The sequence below is a fragment of the Benincasa hispida genome, chromosome 3, assembly GCF_027475165.1.
Source record: "Benincasa hispida cultivar pf3 chromosome 3, pf3_genome.v1.1, whole genome shotgun sequence".
NCBI classification, from domain to species: domain Eukaryota; kingdom Viridiplantae; phylum Streptophyta; class Magnoliopsida; order Cucurbitales; family Cucurbitaceae; genus Benincasa; species Benincasa hispida.
Window position 1 is genome coordinate 16,187,364 of NC_143480.1, and position 21,249 is coordinate 16,208,612.

Below are 21,249 nucleotides of genomic sequence, written 5' to 3' on the forward strand. Positions count from 1 at the left end.
AACCAAAATGTTGCCAGCTTGCAGAAACTTGTGCTACCAATCTCAATATCAAATGTTCGATTCTCTCACCTTACATATTATATAAAAAAAAATGAAATATTATTTTAATAATAAACTTACAAGTTTTAACCAAACTAAACCAAATTGAAATTAAATTCCAACTATGCAAACTAAATTAAAATTAACAGCTTTAGATCAAAGAATTAAAAAAAGAAAAAAAAAAGTAGTGTGAAATGGAAAAGGAAGTGGGAAAAAAAAAAGTAATGATTTAATTTGAAATGAGATGGGGTAAAATGAAAAGGGCATGTGCCTATGGAAACCAAAAAAAAAATGGTCAGGTTACCGTTGTTCTTCGGACAAACCCGAGAGGGAAAGTCTTCTCTTTTTCGCATCACACTCAAATCCAACGGTCACATTTCACTAGCCGTTGTTTTTGAAATATACTCTGCTCTCTAATTAATATACCTTTTCTGGACAAATGCCCTCTCCATTAAACTCCCTCTTCTCTTTCTTCTGCTTCCTTCACTCTCATCTGGGGTCCTCTTAGATGCTTCTTTTAACCCTACCCATTTCCCCCTTTTGACGGATTTTTCTTCTATCTTGTTTTTGGGGATCTCTCTGTTTTTCTCTTCACCGGAATTAATGGCGTTTTCCGACGAGAACAATGCCAACTTGATCAAGCCCACTTCATTTCGTCCAGGTTTGCATCGACATTGGCCATTTTTCTTTTGTATTTTGATTTACTGTTTCTGATTTTGACTTTTTTAGGAGGAGGAGGGATGGAGAAGAGTGGGAGGGCATTTGGGCAGGAGATTAGTAGAGTTAACAATAATCGGAGAGCTCTTAATGCCATTAATCAGAATTCTGTGGTGAATCAAGCTTACCCATGTGTTGTTAACAAGAGAGTCCTCTCAGGGTATTTGAAAATTTTCCAGTTCCTTCAAATTTTGTTTTTGAATTTGGTGAGGGTTCCATTGGATGTTGAAATGAGTATTGCTCTGTTTCTGACCTTAGAAAGCAAGAGATTTGCGAGAAGAAGCAGGTTGATCCATTTCATAGACCCATTACAAGGTGGGAATTTTGTTTTGATTTTTGAACCTTCAAAAGGAAAAAACAGAAGGGTTTGTTTAAAAATTTTGAAAATGTCGTGTTTCTCTTTAGGAAGTTTGCTGCTCAAATTGCTAGTAGTCAACAGCTTCATCATCCTCAGGTAAGGATTGTCCTCTGTTCTTGTTCAAGGAATATGTTATTCTCAAAACCACTCGCCTTTCGATAATGGATCTTTGGGATTTGTTTGGGCAGGAAAATAATAAGCCTAACTCATTTCTTACAAACTCAAATGCATTTGGACATTCCATATTTGTAGACGAGGATTGCAAAACAGCAGAAAATGACAATCCAGTTCCTATGTTCTTGGAGAAATCAGAACCATCATTGCCTCAGGAAGCAAGCCAGATGGTAATAAATCCTAATCCCCCAACAGAATTAGCTATTACCACAAAATTTTCTCCCTATAAATTCGTATATGATCTTTCCCCAACAGGAGGAGGTTGAAATGGAGGATATAGCAGAAGAAGAAGACCCGGTAATCAACATTGACAATGTAGATTCCGACAACCCGCTTGCCGTTGTCGAGTACGTGGATGATCTCTACGCTCACTATAGAAAAATTGAGGTAAATGTCTCTAATCTCTGGGCTTACTTTTCAAGGTATGATGCCTTTATCTTTTCTTTACAGCTTTTTGAATTGTGTCTGGTGCAGAGTTCAAGCTGTGTTCCCCCAAATTACATGACCAAACAAATTGACATTAATGAGAAGATGAGAGCTATACTAATTGATTGGCTTATAGAGGTTCATGACAAGTTTGATCTCATGGGAGAAACTTTGTTTCTCACTGTGAATCTCATAGACAGATTTTTGGCACAAAAAACAGTAGTGAGAAAGAAGCTTCAGCTGGTTGGTTTGGTTTCTATGCTATTAGCTTGCAAATATGAGGAAGTTTCTGTCCCTGTTGTGGGTGATTTGATTCTTATTTCTGATAAAGCTTACTCTAGAAAGGAAGTTCTTGAAATGGTACTTACTCCTCCATTTTTACTCTTATTCAATCAGATCTTTCTTTGTGAAAATAATTTACCCAACTCTTCTTGTGTATTCTTCTAGGAGACAGTAATACTCAACTGTTTGCAGTTTAATATGTCAGTTCCCACACCCTTTGTTTTCCTCCAAAGGTTCCTTAAAGCTGCTCAATCTGACAAAAAGGTAAAGATTCTCTCTTTTTTCCTTTTATTAATGACCATTTTAAACCAGAATGGAGCCATCAATTTTCATGAGAGACAAAAGTTGCACTATAACTTTTTCTATAGATCAAAATTTTGAAAACTTTAAAGGGGCAATTCTTAACTTAATAAATCTAAGGCTAACTTAAAGAACTAAATAGTAAATTAACAGCATTTTGCTCCTGTTTGTTCTTGAACTGAAGAATTCTGTTAATGGAACAGCTCGAACTAATGGCATTCTTCTTGATCGAACTCTCGCTCGTCGAGTATGAAATGCTGAGGTTCCCACCCTCTCTGCTAGCGGCGGCAGCAATTTACACAGCGCAATGTACTCTCACCAGAGTCGATGGTTGTTGGAGCCGAACCTGCGAGTGGCATTCCAGCTACTCAGAAGATCAGCTCCTGTATGATTTTGTCGGATTTTCTTTTTCATTTCATGTTCCCGTCATTTTCAAACTTTTAATGGGGGCTGCCCTTGAATTTTGCAGAGAATGCTCGAGACTAATGGTGGGGTTCCATCAAAAGGCGGCGACGGGGAAACTCACCGGAGTTCATAGGAAGTACTGTACATCAAAATTTAACTACACGGCAAAATGTGAACCTGCACATTTTCTTTTGCAGACTCAGCAATAGCCACAACAGAACAGAACATGTATAGTGTTCTTACTAACAACATTACATGAATGTTCAAAATTTGGGCGACGGGGCAGGGATGATCGATCAGTCGGCCGGTCGGAGGCGACTACGGTGGCAGGATAGGGCACAACAACACAATAATGGAGGTGAACAACCAGATGGTTGCTTTCCAATGTTGGTCATTATTTGTTCTTTTATTGTATGTTCATTTTGTTTTTCATTCAACAGCAATGAGATGACAAAACTATATATAATTTCATTTGACAAAGAATAATGTTGGCCTTTTTGGCATAAATTTCCATCTCTTCGCTTCCTTACTCCATCTTTTTTTTTTTTCTGATGATGAATTGATATATACATGTATTGAATAGAATTCTAATGTATTTGAATTAAGTAAACTTGATTAACCCTTTTGAAGTATTTGAATTCTAGCAATAATTGCCTTTTCTTTTTTTTTGTTGTTGGTAAAAGAAAAGTGTTCATTGGGTTGTAGAAATTCTATGGGAAATTGCCATTTTCATTTATCAATGTGTGTCGACTTTAAGTGGAGGAATCCATCATGTAAAAAGACAATTTTGGTCCCTCGATAAATGATAATTTCAAAAAGTTAAATCAAATCTCATCTTCGCATGAAAATCTCTTAAATCTTTTCATCTTCCCGTGAAAATTAGGTGTTTTCTATTCTTCTTCTTCTCGTTGAGTTTTCTTCGCTATTGTTGGACTCTCTTCTCGCAAAGATAAGTAGTTGCGAATATGGGATAAGGGATAAGGGTTTTGGTCCCTCGATAAATGATAATTCCAACTTAGAAAAGAACCTGTAAAATATATGGGATAAGGGTTTTGGGTTTTTTACTACACATTCCTACCAGAAATCATATATAAGATAAGTAGTTGCGAATATGGGATAAGGGCTATATGTTTGTCTGGGTTTGATTTCGCATTTTTTGGGTACATTAAACTTCATGAGACAAATATCTGATGAAGTTGTTGCGAATATTTGTCTCTGAAGTATTCATAACAGTAGAAAGTTTGTAAAATAGCTCAAAAGTAACTTCACGAGACAAAAGACAGAAATCAACTCAACTTTACGAGACAAACTATAGAGAGTATAACTCAAGCTTTTTTGCAAACTTCACAAGATTTGTCTTTTGGTGATGGCTCTCTAACTTCTTTCCCGTGAAACTCGTCCTTTTTAATGGTACTTTCTTTCATTAGGGATTTTAACATTGTACCATGTTTTGTGGCACGTATAGGTAATTATTATGGAGTTAAGGATCGAGCCAGCAGAATACTTTAAAGCTTTGTTATCTCGTGTTCTCATTTGGCTAAGACCTGTGTGGTGACCCGGATGAAGTTAATGATGGTCCAGTTAGATATGTTTAGGTAGACCATGTTTGGACCCATCTTAGATAGTACTCTCTCCCTCAATGGACAACTGATACATCACCTACTTCTGAAGGAGGTTGTGGATGATAGGCCGAACGTAATTTCTTTTATTCAATTCAGGTCTAGGTATCATTCGGTAAGGATAAGTTTGACCTCATCACTAGGTAAGGGTGCAGACGCGAGTGATGCGAAATAATCCTAACCCTACTAGGCTTAGAAACTTATACTTCAACGATAGACCTAGATTGAAACAATTTGAAGCCGAGGAAAATTTTCTTGCCATGGACTTTAGTGGCACTTGCATATTTCATAGAGTTAGTCATGATGGGGAGGGAGAAGAAGCAAGTGTTTGACTATAGCATCCTTGACATTGTGGATGACTGGGAGATTTTTTGCAATCACGACTAGAGTAGTGTGATTTTTTAGAAGACTATCAATAGTATTAAGAGAGCTCTCATCGGTGCTATTGATTGAGCAGAACCCGAGACTCTAGCTAGATACAGCCTATACGAATTCCCATTTGCCTTACAGGTTAGTTCACATATGTATTCTATGCGTGCTTTCTTCTCCATTATCGTCAATGGTTTTTTACGCTTTGACTCTATCTTTCTATTTATAGGTGTGGCCATATGAGATGATTTCTTCGCTCATAGATATTGTGCCAACTCGTATTAGTGAGATAGTCATTCCACGCCTGTCTCAATGGGAGAGTAGGAAAAACCTAACATTCTCCTCATTGGACAAAGATATTTTCATGACACAATGAGTAATGGATTGAACGGTACAGAGAAATCCCATTATAATGATACAACTGTTACCAATAAAGGAGGAGGTAGCTCACATGCACCGCGTAGTTCCTGCCCCTGAAGTACATGTTCTCCCACCAAGGCCTGTTGGTGAGGGTGATGATCGTCATGCTAAGGGTTATGCTAGCCACGGTCAGGGTGATCATTGCGACGAAAGTAGTGGTCGTCATGACGACGGTGATGATGAGGATATTCTTAGCATCGAACTAGATCACGTCCACAGTAAGGCTGATCACGGTGACGATGAGGGTGATCATGGACACAATGACCACCAGGACTAGGACCAGGATCGAGTTCATGTTGATGTTGAAATAAGTCAGTGAAAGAAGATCTCTCTCGATCGAACATCGACATTCACAATTCTTCGAAGCCTACTTACATACCATATATCGACGTTGACAATTCTCCACATCTGGTGCATTGTGAAGTACCGGATCAAGACATCCCACATTGTGGGAGAGATAAGATGAATGGAGGGTCGCCTAGATCAATTTGAGGCCAATGTTAAGCCTGTGTTCGAAACCCTCCATTCTAAGGTCGCTAATGTTCAACAGAATGTCTCTGTTATGATGGGATATCTAGGCAACTATTGAAGGTACAATTATCCTCTGAACCTATACAATCTTTACAAATTTGCACGTTCGCTTACAGTTTCTTTAACGCAACTGTAGGGAAAAGATGTTACTCAATCTGATGATGCCAATGTAAAGCCCAAAACCTATTTCCCTCATATCGTGTCTAAGGATGTTAATGGCTCATCTGGAGCTAGAGGAGATATTGCATTGGAGCCCTCTAGAAGAAGAGTTGAGGGAGCAAAGGATGACTCAGGTGTCCTCGCTTTCCAAATCATTCCTAACATCGACGAGGATATTCGTAGTCCTTAGGAATCGGTACTCATGGGACAAGAGATGATTAACTAGACTCACAGGACGTTAGTGTTATGGAGATTGTGCCTTCAAGTGCCGGTTGCACAGGCAAGGATGAGTCTGAAGAACCCAAGGTATGTGAAACTCGATAAATCAAATTACTCTCTCGCAAATTTTGATTTCAACTAATATACATTGCTATTAAAATAGGAATACAGTACATCAGTTATAGCCCTAGAGACCCAACCAATGAAGGATGCCTCCTCGATCATCGTACATAGTTCGCGTAAACAAAGCCCGAGAACAATACGTAGACGAAAAGTATACAATACATCAGTTACTGATACCCAATCGATTGGTACTCTACATGTTTTACGTATTTTGTTATATTAAATTTATTCATTTTGGTCAATCTGGTTTTCTAATTTAGATAGTACAAACGATGGACGATGAGGACGTGGATAAAAAGTGGAAGACAACCAATCGCAAGGGCTACATCCATATCCTCAGATACCGAAATTGTTGAGGTTAGTATTTTACAATGTCGATGTGTGCTTTTGGATGTCGTACTACATTCCTAATAGTTATTTGGTAGGATACGTCCACGAGAAAACTGGATCGTTCAAAAATAGACGAGGAATGTCGGAAACGCCTCAAGGCATTAGAGAAACAACACGAAGTTACTTGATTGAAGGTGAAACAGGAGGCAGTTGAGATACTGGATTATCTAAGTCCAGTTCCTGTACATGTTCCAGTTATGTCACACGTTCCAGTGGCACCGTAAGGAGGCTGATCCGGATTGATGTGTACATGTCGAGTTCCGTGGAAACTGTCGTCACCATATGAGGCCCTTGAACCTCAATGAAACAAGGGTAAGCGAAAACATAAGGGATATAACCTGATGGTCCTAGTTCCAAAACATATGGAGAAATACATGATGGAGTGGGTAAATCATCCACAAATAACACCGTCAAACTCGTGGCAATTGTGCGTACTGTCTAGAAAAGGCAATGCTTGGTGAAAGTCCCAAATTTGTCCGGATCAATGGTTGGATGACGAGGTAACCATCTAAACTTTTTCCTTATTTCCAAATTTTTTTCTAGTCTTCATTAATATAGTTTTTAACGTCAACAAGCAAACTATGTATATCTTTTCATATTCTTACGAAACAAGATATTGAGTGAAAAGTCTTCGACCTAGAGTGTCCATTCGTTCACGATAGCTGATTGAGTAGTTACTGTAAGTTATCATCGGTTAATTATAATAGTTTATTTACGAAGTTTTTTATGTTGATCGTACCTAATTTTATTGATATAACTTATTCCGTCGTCCACATACATTGTACTCTGAGTGGAAAAAATCACTATGCACCACGACATACGACTAGGACAAAGCAAGCACGGTACTAAAGTATGTTCCAGACGAGTTGACTGACTACAGTATTCCATAGTCCACGATTGATACCATATACATGAAGGATCCTTGTGAAGGATCTGCAACGGAAACGGATCGTCCCAATTCTCAAAAGTTTACATAACACAATTTTACAGAGAAACAAAACAGATCATACATTTAATTAAACAAAATATACAGCATGCTTGAGAAATTAAGAAGAGAAAAAGAGAATAGAAGACTTACCCTTGAAGAACGAAATCTTCACGTTTCCTCTTCACTATGAAAATCATGAACACCAAAAATGTCACTACCACAAAAGTAATCTCGGTATTCTCTGGATGAGAATCTAAGAAAAGTGAGCTCTGACTATTTTGGTGAGGGAGGGGATTTAGAGAGGAAGAGATAAGAAAAGGCTGAAATCTTATCTGAGATATCAGAACTACCTAGCGTGATTTTTCTATGTTTTCTTTCTTCACCACACATAGAAGGAGAAAGTGTACCCAACTCGCATACACGATCTAGAGAGAAAGAGGGGAGAAGGAGTTACAACTCCATCTCAAATAACATTAATTCAAAAATAAATAAATTAAATAATAAATTTATTTATTTATTTAGTAAATTATTTAATATATATCTATATGATAACTACCTTATCATAGAATATATATTAAACTATATGTTATCATATAATATATATTAAACTATATGTTATATCAAATATAACATACATTTCTCTCACCAATGGTTTTTAATATAAATCACACTTATATTAATTTTAACCATATGAATCCAATTCATATAATTAATATTTGAATCATATTCAAATATTTATTTCTTCGCATAAATACTCAATATTGTAATGATCAAATACATTATAGTAATTATATTATATATAATTAAATTAAATTAATTATATCACATATAATTAATTTGAACAATTCAAATTAATCCAAAAACTGATTCTCATTAAATCTCGTTGAGCTATCGAGGAGATCTCATGGACCTGTAACTTGAAGCTCTAACCGTATGTGAATAATTAATTAAACTCTTTAATTTAAATTATTCACCATCCGTTAACTGACGGACACTCCACTAAAGACCATCAGCTGCACTCTTCGCGTTATAGATATATTTTTGTGTCCATTAGATATAACCAATCACACTAGTGCGATGACCCTTCACAAATTGCTCGCAAGTACAGCTAGGCCAAAATTATCGTTTTGCCCCTGTAATTACTTCTAACTCCTTAAGTACCACTGGTCCCTCTAATGAACAATAAATCATAATCCAACTATTACCAAACCCCTCATCAGGCGAAAGTGTGGCGCCACATTGTTCAAGTCCCAGAATCATCCCTTTAGGGAGCAATTTATCTACTTATCCCGATGTTAAGGAAGGAGTGAATTCCTTTTTGGTAGTTGTGTTCCCAGCTTTCCAATCAGATGAATCCTCAAAATGGTAGGCTTGTTAAGTCAGCGATCTGGCCACTCTCACCCATACAAATCAAAGGACCGCCTTCATAGGCAGGAGTTCACAACTCACAAAGGATTCAGATCATGTTACCTATGGTCATCTAGTGAAATGTAAGTCTCAATTATGAACGGTATTATATAATAAAACTAAACATTTTATAGTCCGGTTTTATACAAACTTCTTTGTATAGAATATCCTCGTTCATATATCTCCACATGAATGATCAGGATCAGATTATTTGTAGTACTTTACAACAATTGTAACATCTATAAAATAGGTCATACTCGTAGTGTCACCAGGATAAGGTATCCAGCCTTATCCATTTACTATAGACCATTTAAGTTATCACTTAAACATGATCCACCTATATGTCTCTACATATATGTTTAAGCTACAAGATAACCTTGCATGTTAGTTTATTAATTTGTGGTTAATACAACTAATTTGAAATAAAACATCAAATATTTTATTCATAAATAAAATGTTTGTACATTACAATTAAAAACTATAGGACCCTATGAGATTTAGAGCATCAACCCCAACAATATATGCCTTATAATATACTTGACGTACATTGGATACTGGTCAAGATAGACATGGTGTGAGGTTAGTTAGTTGTTTGGGATTCATACAAAAGACTTTATACTTGGCTGGAGCCGGAGTATCATTTGGTGGTCATGCAGATGGTTATAACTGTGTTACTTCACAGAACAGGTGTGATGTTGGCTTGCCCTAAACTACCACTGACTCCTTGGGAGGTGGAGCGAGTTAAGGATGCACTGCAGCAATCAGTTAGTGGAAATTGTGGTACATTTTGTGAGTATGTTGTAACTAGGTGTAATATGTCCACTTTGACCCAACAAATATGGATTTCTTCAGACGTTTGTTTGATGTACAAATATACATGAACAAAGCTATTTATTAGTGCATTTGTTTATCTTCAACTGTGTTTGTTTTCTACGCCTTATTTTGATATTTCGCTTGAGATAATTAAATATTACATTGTCACGTTAGTTTAATTACAAGATGTTACACCGTAAAATAACCCAATCAAATTTTAACATAAATTGGATTCACGTCGTTGTCAATGGTTGTCAGAAAGTTACTTGATTGTGGGCCACGCATACCGCACCTAGTACATTTGTGAATCTGAGTGACCTCTCTTGCAAACGATATTCTTATCTCCTGGCGACGGCCAACTTGAGCAACACGCATCGGTGGAAATATCTAGATGTCTTTGTAATCATCCCCCCGAGGCCGTTCTGAAATAAGGCCTACAAGGAAAATAGGTTCTGCATATAATCCGTGAACAGCCTGAATGTTGTAACAAGGGGAGCAAAGTGTGTATAGATCAATGTTCTGGTAACAAGCTGCTGCAATCACATGGGAGCATGGAATGTCGTAATAATCATCAATTCCCTACAGCAAGCATGGTTTTGCTAAAATCCTAAATCCTTACACGTACACTTGCGCGCATTCAAGTCAATAACCCACTAAGGTGATGATCAATGACTTCAAAAATGTGTTGATCAATCAGCCTCACAAAATGCCTTCTAGATCTATACTCCATTCCCACCATTTTCGCCTCCTCATAATTTGAAAGCATGGTTTGACGACTCAATGTGTAGGTTCTTCGCCGATGAAACCAGTTTTGCAACAGACCCCTTATGTGATCAAGAAATTTAATTATTGGAAATGTTCTAGTGTCCTTCAATACAACATTCAAACTCTCAACTGCATTTGTAGTCATTTAATCGAACCTTCGTCCACATTGAAATGCCCTGGCCCACTTTTCAAATCCAATCTCCTCCAAGTATTGGCCCACTCCTCTAATTGGGATAATTTGGCCCTATGTACTTGAAAAGTAGTCTCACAGAATGATATTGTAGTTAGAAAGAAATCGAGGAGTGGAGCTTTTTGAACGAAACAATATGACACCCTTAAACTTACCCGGTAAGTGTATCCCATCAATAACCAAACATTCCTTATGTATTCAAGAAGCTTCAAACTAATGGACCCAAAGCCATGAAGACGTACTTGAAGTACCTATCATCTTGAAGTTTCAATTCGTAAACAATGTCGGGGTTCGTTATCTTCAAAGCTTCCCCATAAGCATGTAACTGGTCAAAAGGCTCCTTCGGCCTACCTCGGACCATTACTAATGCCTCTTCTCTAGACTGTCAAGCTTTCGTATAACTAATATTGACACTATATCCCTCCCACATATCTTGCATGATATCCTTCGGCCTATACGTCCTACCAACGTTCGTGAACTTGGACTTAATCAGATGACCAACTAACTTGCTTCTTGCTTAATGGTGGTCATGATCCATTAATTGCTATGAGCATGTATAGATATCTTGATACCTTGTTAATTTGAACAACTCCGAATCCTTAAGCTTTCGAGCCTGAATCCTCCAATGACAGACATTATGTCTACATTTAACCAGTAATGATTTCGTGGATTTGTCAACCCTATGTTCAAAATTTCGACGTATAGCGAAGAGGGACAATATGAATGAAAGTTCTCCCTTTGAAAGATATATATGTTCTACCTTAAATTTCAATGTCTTCGCTCTCAAACATCTGACCTGACACAATTATTGCCACTTCAGGATATGCACTCATAGGTTCCACATAAGTATTTTCCATGCACAGGTTGGTATCTTCGCATCGATGGTTACTACACTCACCCTCCATTTAAACATCCTTGTCATCCTCTTCAGTCAGATCATCAGAATCATCAAACTCATTAGACTCATCATCCAATTCATCTGGTAGTTCTCATTCGTAGTTTGAATTGTCTTCAACTATGTTCTCCTCTGGGTTCACGTTCTCTTCTCATACACCATGATCAAAAACCCCTTCAGCATGTACATTTTCGTCTCCTATCTCATTCTCCTCACTTACATTATGCTCAAACCCCCCGTCTGCACAACCAAGATCCTCCTCACCGTACATTAAGGAGGATGGACCATTATCCTCGGGATTGTAAGGATAAACAAAGAAATTGTGATCGGATAGGTTATATGAGACAACATTATTATCTAAAGGGGTTAGTGATGTAACATGGTCTGATAATTTAGTTTGAAGAAAGGGTTTTTAAGTCACTGTCTCCATACATAGGTTTGGATTTCGTTGATAAATAGATAGGTAGCCTACATGTGTCCTCACTATTTAAAAAGAACCTCCAAAATTGTATAGACATCTTAGGGTGAGATCATGGTTTTTTGGGTCAATCCCACTTAGATTATACAACTAAGTAGCAAATAAACATGCGAGGCATTCTACAAGTGAAGATAAAACTTACTGGCTAGAAGAAAATGTATAAATAAATATTAAAAAAAAATTTAGGAGAAAGTTTACTTTACAAGAGAGTGGACCTAGTCAACTTCACGAGACAGCTTGATTGGCTCAACTATACGAGACAAAAGTTGAACAAAAGAGCTGTCTCGTAAAGTTGGACAAATTCATCTTCATGAGAAAGACAACTTCCTGAGACATCTGCTTTGAACTTTAAGAGACAAATCACAGAACACCAGCAATACCTTTCCCACGTTCAATCATGTTTCAGTACTTTTCATTTTTTATTTTTTTTCCTCCATTTTTTCTCCTAAAATGTAACAATACTCCTTTATAATGTAAACAAGTGAAAAAGAAGTAAAAAAATTTGTTGCTTGAAAACTTTCTTTAAAAAATAATTTTTTTGCCTCCATTTTCATGACTTTTTGAAAAAAAAAAAAAAAACTACTTTTCAACATACCTGTAAACCATTTCTATTATTGAAAACAAAATGTGAAAGTAAATATTGAATTTTTTATTTTAAGATATGTGAATTAGGTAAGTTAGGTGATTTCACATTCAAGAATCAAGACAATTGAATGACCATTTATTGAGAGACAAATTGATCTTTTTGAGTGGTGGATCCCTCCACTAAAAGTCTAAAACATTGGAAAAATAATTTTAAAAAAAATGAATTTTAAAGATGAAGTTACTTTTGAATGGAAAAAAGTTTTTGGGTCAAAACCGACAATTTCTCAAATTCTATCAAAATCCGTCCTTCCCAAACTTGCCACCAAATCCATCTCGCCATTACTTGCACATTAGTTCAAGCAAGACCATCCCACAGATTGAATTCGAGAACTCGCCAAAGAATCAAAATGGAATCTTGGTACCTGACATTAATGCCTATCGACCTTTCCAAGTTCGGTACGATCAATGCTTGAAGCTCAGAAGAACCTCACGCCATCTGGGTTCACCAGTTTCCCCATTACCCCTCCCTGTTTCAGCATCTACACCTATGGATTGGTGTTTGAGGATCTGTTGAAGGGAGGTCTAAAAGAAGTGGAGAAGAAGCTCAGCTAGATGCTCTACGATTCGATGACAGCAAATGGCTTTTACAATTCTCTCTGGTCGTGAACTCGGTGCAGTCATTGATGAATGTTCCGTTTACATTTCGATCCGAAATGGAGGCAAAGTTCATCCAGGAAGAAGAATGAGAGAAAATGGTTCAGTTCAAGGGACACAAATCAGTGGGCGGTATTCGAGCATCATAATACAATGCTATTGGCCTATAGCTGAGAAATTGGTTGTTTTCATGAAGGATTTCCAAGCAAGACATGTTCGATGGATCTTCATTACATACAAACAATAAGCAAAGCAGTGTGAATTTGTAGAGTAGAGGACTGTGGGGCTAATTTTAAGTACTTTTACTCGTTACTTAAACGGGAGTAGATTATTTATACACAAATATTTTTTGAACTTTTTGGAACATAATCCTCTCCGATATCCTACAACTATAATTCATCTTATTATCTACCAAGAAGTCAATACTAATCTAAAAGAACAAGCTTTGAAATAATACTATTGTACTTCATCTTTCAGATATGAACCTACGCCTACTGAAAGGACAGAAGCACGCCTCAGAGCCGACTATCCTTGGATTCAGGGCACTGACCTGCAGAAAACCAAGCCCCCAGATTATTTATTATAATTTTTTTTTTTTAAAAAAAAAAAGACTTTTACAATTGGCACATATTTGTATTCTGTAGACTGATCGTAAAATTCCAAATCTATAATGTACCATTTGATTGATAATAATTATAGAGACCTAACCGTTGGCTTTAGCATCTCTGCAACAACTACTACAAGCAACATGTTCAAAAAACTCTTTGGTAGCATCTGTGCATAACGAAAGGGCAGCAGTCAAAATGTAAATATGTCGATAAAAATAGCTCAAGATATCAAATGCTTTCTTCCAAGTAAATTCAACCATACCATGCTTCATTGTCAAAGAGGGATTCTGCTCCGCAACATACCCAATCACCTTGGCCGGGATTCCAGCAACCATACTATGAACCAAAAAAAAAAAAAAAAAAAAGATGCATCGTGGTTGTGATTCAAATACATTACACCCATAAGAAGTTGACAGAAAAATAATATGCTTTAAAATTCAAATACATAAGAAGTTGACAGAAAAATAATATGCTTTAAAATTTAAACCTGTGGGGAGGGACATCTTTCAACACAAGGGAACCAGCAGCCACCATTGCCCCTTTGCCGATTTTAATGTTTCCGAGTATGGTAGTAGAAGCTCCAATTAGTGCACCATCGCCCACTTTTGGATGACGATCACCAACTTCTTTCCCAGTTCCCCCCAAAGTGACACCCTGAGAAAATTGAAGCCGTAAACAGATGATTCAGTTGACAGGTCAGGCAGCAAGAACAGTGGTCTATGGGCAGTGGGGCAAGAGGATCATTGAATGTTTAAGACAAAATATTTGAGACGGAATTACAGTTTCAAGAAGAAATAAATAGAAAAGAGATAACAGTTTAGTGGCAACGAGACAATATGAAGAACTTACATGCATCAATGAAACTCTGTTACCCACAACAGCAGTTTCACCAATAACAACACCCGTCGCATGATCCAAGAGTATTCCATCTCCAATTTTTGCAGCTGGAAAAAAGAAAAAGAAAATGCTCATGTTTTGAACAGGAAAGCAAGAATATGATTTTTTAGAGTAATACCAATCCCAACGGTCAACCATTTGAAAAGAGACATCTACACACTGTCAACACATGGACCTTTAACAATTCATCGGCTGAGTCATTCTTACTTGCTAAAATTTTATAATATCATAAGATGACAAAACTGAGGTCTTTTGATTAACAAAGCATCATTCACTATTATTTTACAATTCCACAGGAAAGTACCCCACTATTTTAATTAACAAAGCATCACTCTTGTTCTATCTCTCAAGCTAAGGGGACTGATGATTGAAGATTAACTAACCAGGATGGATGTCAACACCAAAAACCTGCAAAAGAAAAAAAGTAGGAATTAAGTAAAAATAACTCGGATAGCAACACAGACATGACATGTAGAAGTATCAATCTACCTCGCTAATTCGACTTTGTAGTGCTAAAGCCAACACATTGCGTCCTCGGCTCCACAAAGTATGTGCAACTCTATGTACCTGAAGGGAATGGTAACCCTGCAAGGAGCAGCTACCTAGCATCAGTTCACTGATCAAAAGAAACTGATTTAAACAAAAGTGGTTAGAGTTGTAACAACAAGAGCCAAATGTAGGATTTTACAATACAAAAAAGATCTTCGGGAAGTATGTAAGAACGAGGACGGTGGACAGCCCTGTGAATCAAACATAGCCCACTTGATTTAAAAATATCGATTACCTTAGGATATAGAAGCGCTGAACTGTAGGACAAACAAGCAGGATCCCGTTCTTTCAAGGCCTGCCTAAGAAAAGTCGTTGAGAGGTTTCAGATTGGTAAAACACACTTGTAGTTTGTGTTTGAATACACCAACTCTTACTACTCCCATACCAAGTTAAATTATCACTAAATTCAAAAGCTTACGCCAGCAACAATGGACTTCACCTGCAGATCTAGACGAATGGAACGTTGAATGCTTTTATCATGCATCATAACATCACAAAATATATCCATCAACTGAGTAGCTAAGAGAGTGGGATTTTGAAGCCGATTAGCAAGAACAAAACTCAATGCCTGCTCCAAACAATCGTGTGACAAGATGCTGGCATACAAGAAGCTGCTTAAAATTGGCTCCTTCTCTGCCTGAACAAAATTCCGTCACTTAAATGGATTCTCATTCCACTACAGAAATACAAAAACTCAACCCCAAAAACGCAGGTTTTTTCACGGTTCTAAACAATCATAATAAAACCCCACCAATTCCACAAACCCATTCCAAGCACCACCCATATACTCAAACAGCAAATAAAAAGCAGAGAACCCATAACCAAGGAACTAAACAAGTTCATTAGCTAACAAAGAGACATAAAGGGGAAAAGAGTGTTTGAGAAACGCAAGTACCTCCAACTTAGCCTCCTCTCTGACGGCATCCCAAATTGGGTCACCGAAATCGGAAGCGGCGGCGGCGGGTGCGTCGGAGGGCTTGGAAAATCCCATGGCATAAACGGGGAAGACCCTGTCGATCCCAAATTTCATAGAATCCGCAGAGAAAAAAGCGGGTGTGTCAGCGCCATGTTCTTGTTGCTCCCGAAGGGAAACGCAATCAGCGAGTTGATTGGAGAGGGAGGTTGGCCAGGTGTGATCGCTCAGGCAAGCCATGGAGACCGGCGAGTGAAAGGGCCTAATCGAAGGAACTATTTAAGCATAGAAAAGGAGAAAAAATGGAGGGGAATTGGGAGACGAGTGAGTGGAACTTGTGGCGCGAGTGGCAGGGGAAAAGCTTTGCGCCCATGCGGCGTTGTGATCGAGTTCCTCCTTCAATATTATTGGGGGAAGGGAATATGAGATGAGCTCCTCGTCTTATCGTTTCGTTTCGTTGCATTTCCCCACTTTTTTCCATTTTTTTTCTTTTTTTGGTAAAAAAATTATTATTATTATTATTATTATTATTATTATTATTATTATTATACTTCAATCCTAAGGACTCTTTTAAAGATGCTAAATTGAGATAGGATCGATATGGAGCTCATATGTATGGAGTTTATATATTTGGCGAATTCATATATTTATGTTTGGAATATCGAAATATTTGATCTGAGTTTATATATTAGGGTGTAGAGTTGAGTTCATATATCTAAATTATTTAATGTAATTTTTTTTAATTATTACTATTTTTATTTTGAAACTTTTTTATTTAATAATTCTACTAGAATAAAACATGTATTGCAATTTTTTTTTAAACATTTCTTTTCACTCTTTCTTACTTTCTTTCTTTTTTGGGCAATGAACAATAATTAACTCATTATATTTTTTATAGAAATATAGTTGAAATCAAAAAAATTTGTTCCTATTTTCTACATAAATTTTATTATTATATTTTTCTTTTTTTTCAACAAGTTCACTTTCAATTCCTCTAAATTTGGAGGATCATCCAAAAATAAATCCCTATTTTAACTAAGTTGCTAGAAAATTTTCTAAAAATAATAATTTTATGTTTTTTTTTTTTTTTGTTATATGTTACATACTTTTCAACTATATATATAATTTTCGTCTAAATATTCTTGACATTTATTTGATATGTAAATGCAATTAAATAAAAAAAATTACAAATGTTTACATAAAAATATTGCACTTAATGTAGACAAGATAATAATTTTTATATAATCAACAACCTTACAACATACTTTAACAATCATCAATCTTATAACAGTCGAAAGTGATCGTTGAAGATGGTTTTCATTGGAGTTTGTAGTCGGAAGTGGTTGTCCGAGCCTGAAGTTGATCGCATGAAGGTGGTATTGGAGTTGGTTGTCGAAGTTTGTCATCAGAGGTGGTTTTCGAATCCCAAAGTTGGTCGAACGGAAGGTGGTTGTCCCGAAGATGATTTTTGCCGAAGATTGTAATCGGAGGTGGTCATTGGAGCTCGAAGTTAGTCGCATGAAGGTGTTGGATCGATATGGCAACCCTAGAGGGGTGAATAGGATTTAATTAAACTTTTTTTTCTAAATTAACTCAATTAAACTAATTAATACACTTTTTATAAATAATAAGAAAAATTCAAATTATGCAACAAATAAGATGACAAAAATGTGATAATTTAATTCTATCAAATTTTAGCAAATAAATAAGAACAAACTAAAACAGCTTAAATTAATTGCAAAAATAAAAAGGAAAGAGTTAGAGAAGAAGACACCTTAAATTTTTATAGTGGTTCGATCAAACTCGACCTACTCCACTCCCTAAGTGCCTATTGGGAATTTGAATAAAATCTTTCCGACTCTTTCTACGGATTAGGGTCCAACCATTACACCACTGTTTCTTTTACGGGTTCAAGAGCAAACTCGATCCTTTCCACGATTTAGGATCAAACCGTTACAAATGTTAGAATTTTTTAAAAACACAATACAACTCTCACTAGAGTGGATTTACAAGTTTAAGCACTAACAAGTTTATCCTCACAATACAATAACACTCTCTCAAGAATAAGATGAAAAAAAAAATTGGGAACTTAGAGAGAGCAACAATGGAACTTTTGAGTTTTGGAGGATTATGAAATGTAAAATTTGTAGGTTTAAAATTTGGAGAGGAAGATGGTTTATATAGAGATAGAAAAATTTTTAGAAACCACAATTAATTTGGACCATTGGATTTTGGAAAATAAAATCAATGGTGGAGATTTTAAACTAAATTAGTAATTAGATACAAACAAAATATAATATTAAATTCCTTTTCTTTTGAAATTCATTTTATTTTTAAAATTAATCCAAAAAATAAAAAAAACATATCATGTGTCAAAGACTAGCCGTTAGACACAAACATAAAATAATATTAAATTTATTTTTCTTTTAATTCATTTTTTTAAAAAAATTCATTCTCTTTAAAGTCAATCCAAAAATAAAAAACATATCATGTGTAAAAAACTAGTTGTTAGACACAAACATAAAATAATATTAAATTCATTTTCTTTTTAATTTCAATTTTTTTTTATTTTAAATCAATCCAAAAATCAAAAGTTCATCATATGTTAATCTCTTAATGATCCATCATTCAACCAATATGCTGCCACATGTCTACATGCAAATGGTCTGGTTATGTCACGTCATCCACCATCACGGTATTTTCTCTATAGACTTGTTTCGGTCATATCGCCTTCATTTTAGCTCCGATTTGAGTGATTCAAAAGGTGTTGGAATTGTTGTTCCGAGCTCTACGCTATTGACATATTAAAACACTAAGATTTTCAGTAATTAAAAATTGAGTTTGTTATCATCAAAACATTGATTAGTTAATTAATTAATTTGAGATTAAGGGCCAAAAAGCCAACAGAAGGTGGTATTATAGTTGGTTGTCGGAGTTTGTCGTCGGATGTGGTTGTTGAAACCCCGAGTTGGTCGTTGGAGTTGCTCGCTCAAAGGTGGTCATCGAAGGTGATTTTCATTTGAGTTTGTAGTCGGAGGTGGTTGTCAGTGTTGGTCATCGGAGTTTTGTTATCGGAGCCTGAATTTAGTCGTCGGAGTTAGTAGCACAAAGGTGGTCATCGAAGTTCGTTGTCGGAGCCTGAAATTAGTTATCGGAGTTGGTCGTACGAAGGTTGTCAGAGCCCAGAGTTGGCTGTTGGAGCTTTCATCAGAGGTTGTTGTCGGAGCTCAAATCTCATCACCAAAGTTGTCATTGGAGGTAGTTGTCAGAGCCCGAAGTTAGTCGTCGGAGTTGTCATCAGAGGTGATTGTCGGAGTCTGGAGTTAGTTTTTAAAGTGTGACAATGGTTGATTGGTGAAGCTATTGAAAATATAGGAAGAACGGAGAGTTGGAGTGAGATGGTAAAATATATCAACTCAACTTCACCAATATTTAAAGTTGATGGGTCAAACAATGAATTGGTATATTACACCAATTCAACTCAACTCATATTGGTTAGCCAAATACCCCTTAGTTTCTGTTAATAAATCTTAAATATAATCCTTTAAAAAACAATTAAAAGAAAGAAACTTAAACCGATTTGAATTGATGAGAAAAAAAAAAGTTGTTAAAAAAAATCATTTTTATGTAAACTATTTTTATAAAAATAAAAATAAAAAGATTTAAAATATATTTTATAAAGTTAAACCACACAGGCACACACCCTAAATTTAGTCTTTAATATTAATTTATTGTTTATTTGTCAAATAGAATTTAGTCTTTAATAGCATTTCGTTTAAATTTTATTACAATATATTCACATGGACGTAGTGTGTTTCATTTTGTATAGAAATTATTGTTACTAAACTAATTTGGACAAAATTTAATTTTAAAAGACGACCAAATTTAGACTATTGAAATAATTCAAAGGTTAGGCATTAAATGGTATTTTAACACTTTTAAATGTTCAGTTAATTTACAAGTTTAGTTTATAAATGATAAAGTTATGTGTCAAAAAAAAGTTTAAACTTTTAAAAAATATATAATAGGTTCTTAACTTTTAATTTTAGGTTTAATATATTGTCTTTGACTTATTTAAAATGTCTATACGGTTAAGATTTTGTTAACATTTTGAAGATGAAATTTGTTTAATGATGAAATTCTATCTAACATGGGTTGAGCAAGATGAAGTTGAAGTAAAATTTCAGCTAAAGATGTCCACGGGGTGGGGCAGGGCCGGAGATGCCATTCCTCATCCCGTCCCTGCTCCCCATTTCATTCCCCATCCCGTTAAATTCCCCACGGAGATCGGGGCGGGGATTCCCGCGGAGAATTCGCGGGGATTGGGTTCCCCGCAGGAAATTTTTCCCTGTTACTTTTTTTTTTTTTGTAAAAAAACTAATTAATTTAAATCATTAATGTGAGCAAATTTTAATTAAATAATTAATTTTATCACTAAATTGTTTATTATTGTTAGTTTTATATGACAATGTGAATTTAAAGATAAATTACTCAAACTTTGGCATAAAAAAGCTAATTAATTTTTTTAGTAGAAAGAAATAAATATAAATCAAATTATTTACATATATAATCTAAATTTAAACATATTCATTATGTTTCCCAATAAATAATCAAATTTGAAATTTAAATATAATATTTATGTAATAATAATAATAACATAACATTATATAACTATACTAAATAAATATGTAAAAGCTAATCGGGACGGGGAATGGGGCGGGGTCGGGGCCGGGATTCCCCGTCCCCGCCCCCGTTTAGGTCACAGGGAATTTTTTCTCTCACTCCCTCCCCCATTCCCCGTTCCATTCGGGGCGGGACCCAATTGGACATCTCTAATATCAACAACCAACGTGCCAACATAGTGAACGGCCAAAATCTTTGATGCAAAATGACTTTTGAGATCTCCTAAAGAAAATTGCATTACCACATAATTCAAATTTGAAACCCTAGATTTGTTAGTATGGCTTACTTATTTGACAGTCTAATCATCAAAAAATACAAGTCATCTCACAATTATGTTTGAGAGTTACAATAAT

The 21,249-nt window shown here is 35.8% G+C and overlaps 2 protein-coding genes across 5 annotated transcripts; one reads left to right on the forward strand and one right to left on the reverse strand.

Moving 5' to 3' along the window:
- The first annotated feature begins 486 nt into the window (after nucleotides 1-486).
- On the forward strand, nucleotides 487-3,208 carry LOC120074104 (G2/mitotic-specific cyclin-1-like). The gene is made up of 10 exons (XM_039027115.2): nucleotides 487-700; nucleotides 769-916; nucleotides 1,015-1,071; nucleotides 1,162-1,210; nucleotides 1,303-1,458; nucleotides 1,544-1,675; nucleotides 1,763-2,074; nucleotides 2,162-2,260; nucleotides 2,500-2,681; nucleotides 2,766-3,208. Exons 1-10 carry the CDS (start codon nucleotides 643-645, stop codon nucleotides 2,908-2,910), a joined length of 1,338 nt encoding a protein of 445 aa, XP_038883043.1. The 5' UTR covers nucleotides 487-642; the 3' UTR covers nucleotides 2,911-3,208.
- Nucleotides 3,209-13,525: 10,317 nt separating this feature from the next.
- Nucleotides 13,526-16,683, reverse strand: LOC120072616 (serine acetyltransferase 2). 4 transcript variants are annotated; one of them, XM_039025018.2, is made up of 10 exons: nucleotides 16,196-16,683; nucleotides 15,740-15,937; nucleotides 15,536-15,595; nucleotides 15,241-15,336; nucleotides 15,135-15,159; nucleotides 14,704-14,798; nucleotides 14,342-14,508; nucleotides 14,117-14,190; nucleotides 13,950-14,020; nucleotides 13,526-13,796 (listed from the first exon to the last, which is right to left on the reverse strand). In XM_039025018.2, the coding sequence occupies exons 1-9, from the start codon at nucleotides 16,451-16,453 to the stop codon at nucleotides 13,950-13,952; spliced, it is 1,044 nt and encodes a 347-aa protein (XP_038880946.1). In that variant the 5' UTR covers nucleotides 16,454-16,683; the 3' UTR covers nucleotides 13,526-13,796. The 4 variants fall into 4 exon arrangements, with proteins under 4 accessions (XP_038880946.1, XP_038880944.1, XP_038880943.1 ...); XM_039025016.2 differs by having other exon boundaries at nucleotides 13,526-13,791; nucleotides 13,955-14,020; nucleotides 16,196-16,659; XM_039025015.2 differs by having other exon boundaries at nucleotides 13,955-14,020; nucleotides 16,196-16,659.
- Between the last annotated feature and the right edge of the window lie 4,566 nt (nucleotides 16,684-21,249).

Coding starts and splice junctions, on each gene's coding strand:
- LOC120074104 (XM_039027115.2), top strand. CDS start 643: ATGGCGTTTTCCGACGAGAACAATGCCAACTTGATCAAGCCCACTTCA. Junction 2,075..2,161: donor GAAAGGAAGTTCTTGAAATG/GTACTTACTCCT, acceptor GTATTCTTCTAG/GAGACAGTAATACTCAACTG. Junction 2,261..2,499: donor CTGCTCAATCTGACAAAAAG/GTAAAGATTCTC, acceptor TTAATGGAACAG/CTCGAACTAATGGCATTCTT.
- LOC120072616 (XM_039025015.2), bottom strand. CDS start 16,453: ATGGCTTGCCTGAGCGATCACACCTGGCCAACCTCCCTCTCCAATCAA. Junction 15,596..15,739: donor CCATTCGTCTAGATCTGCAG/GTGAAGTCCATT, acceptor TTTCTTAGGCAG/GCCTTGAAAGAACGGGATCC. Junction 14,021..14,116: donor CTCTTTGACAATGAAGCATG/GTATGGTTGAAT, acceptor CGTTATGCACAG/ATGCTACCAAAGAGTTTTTT.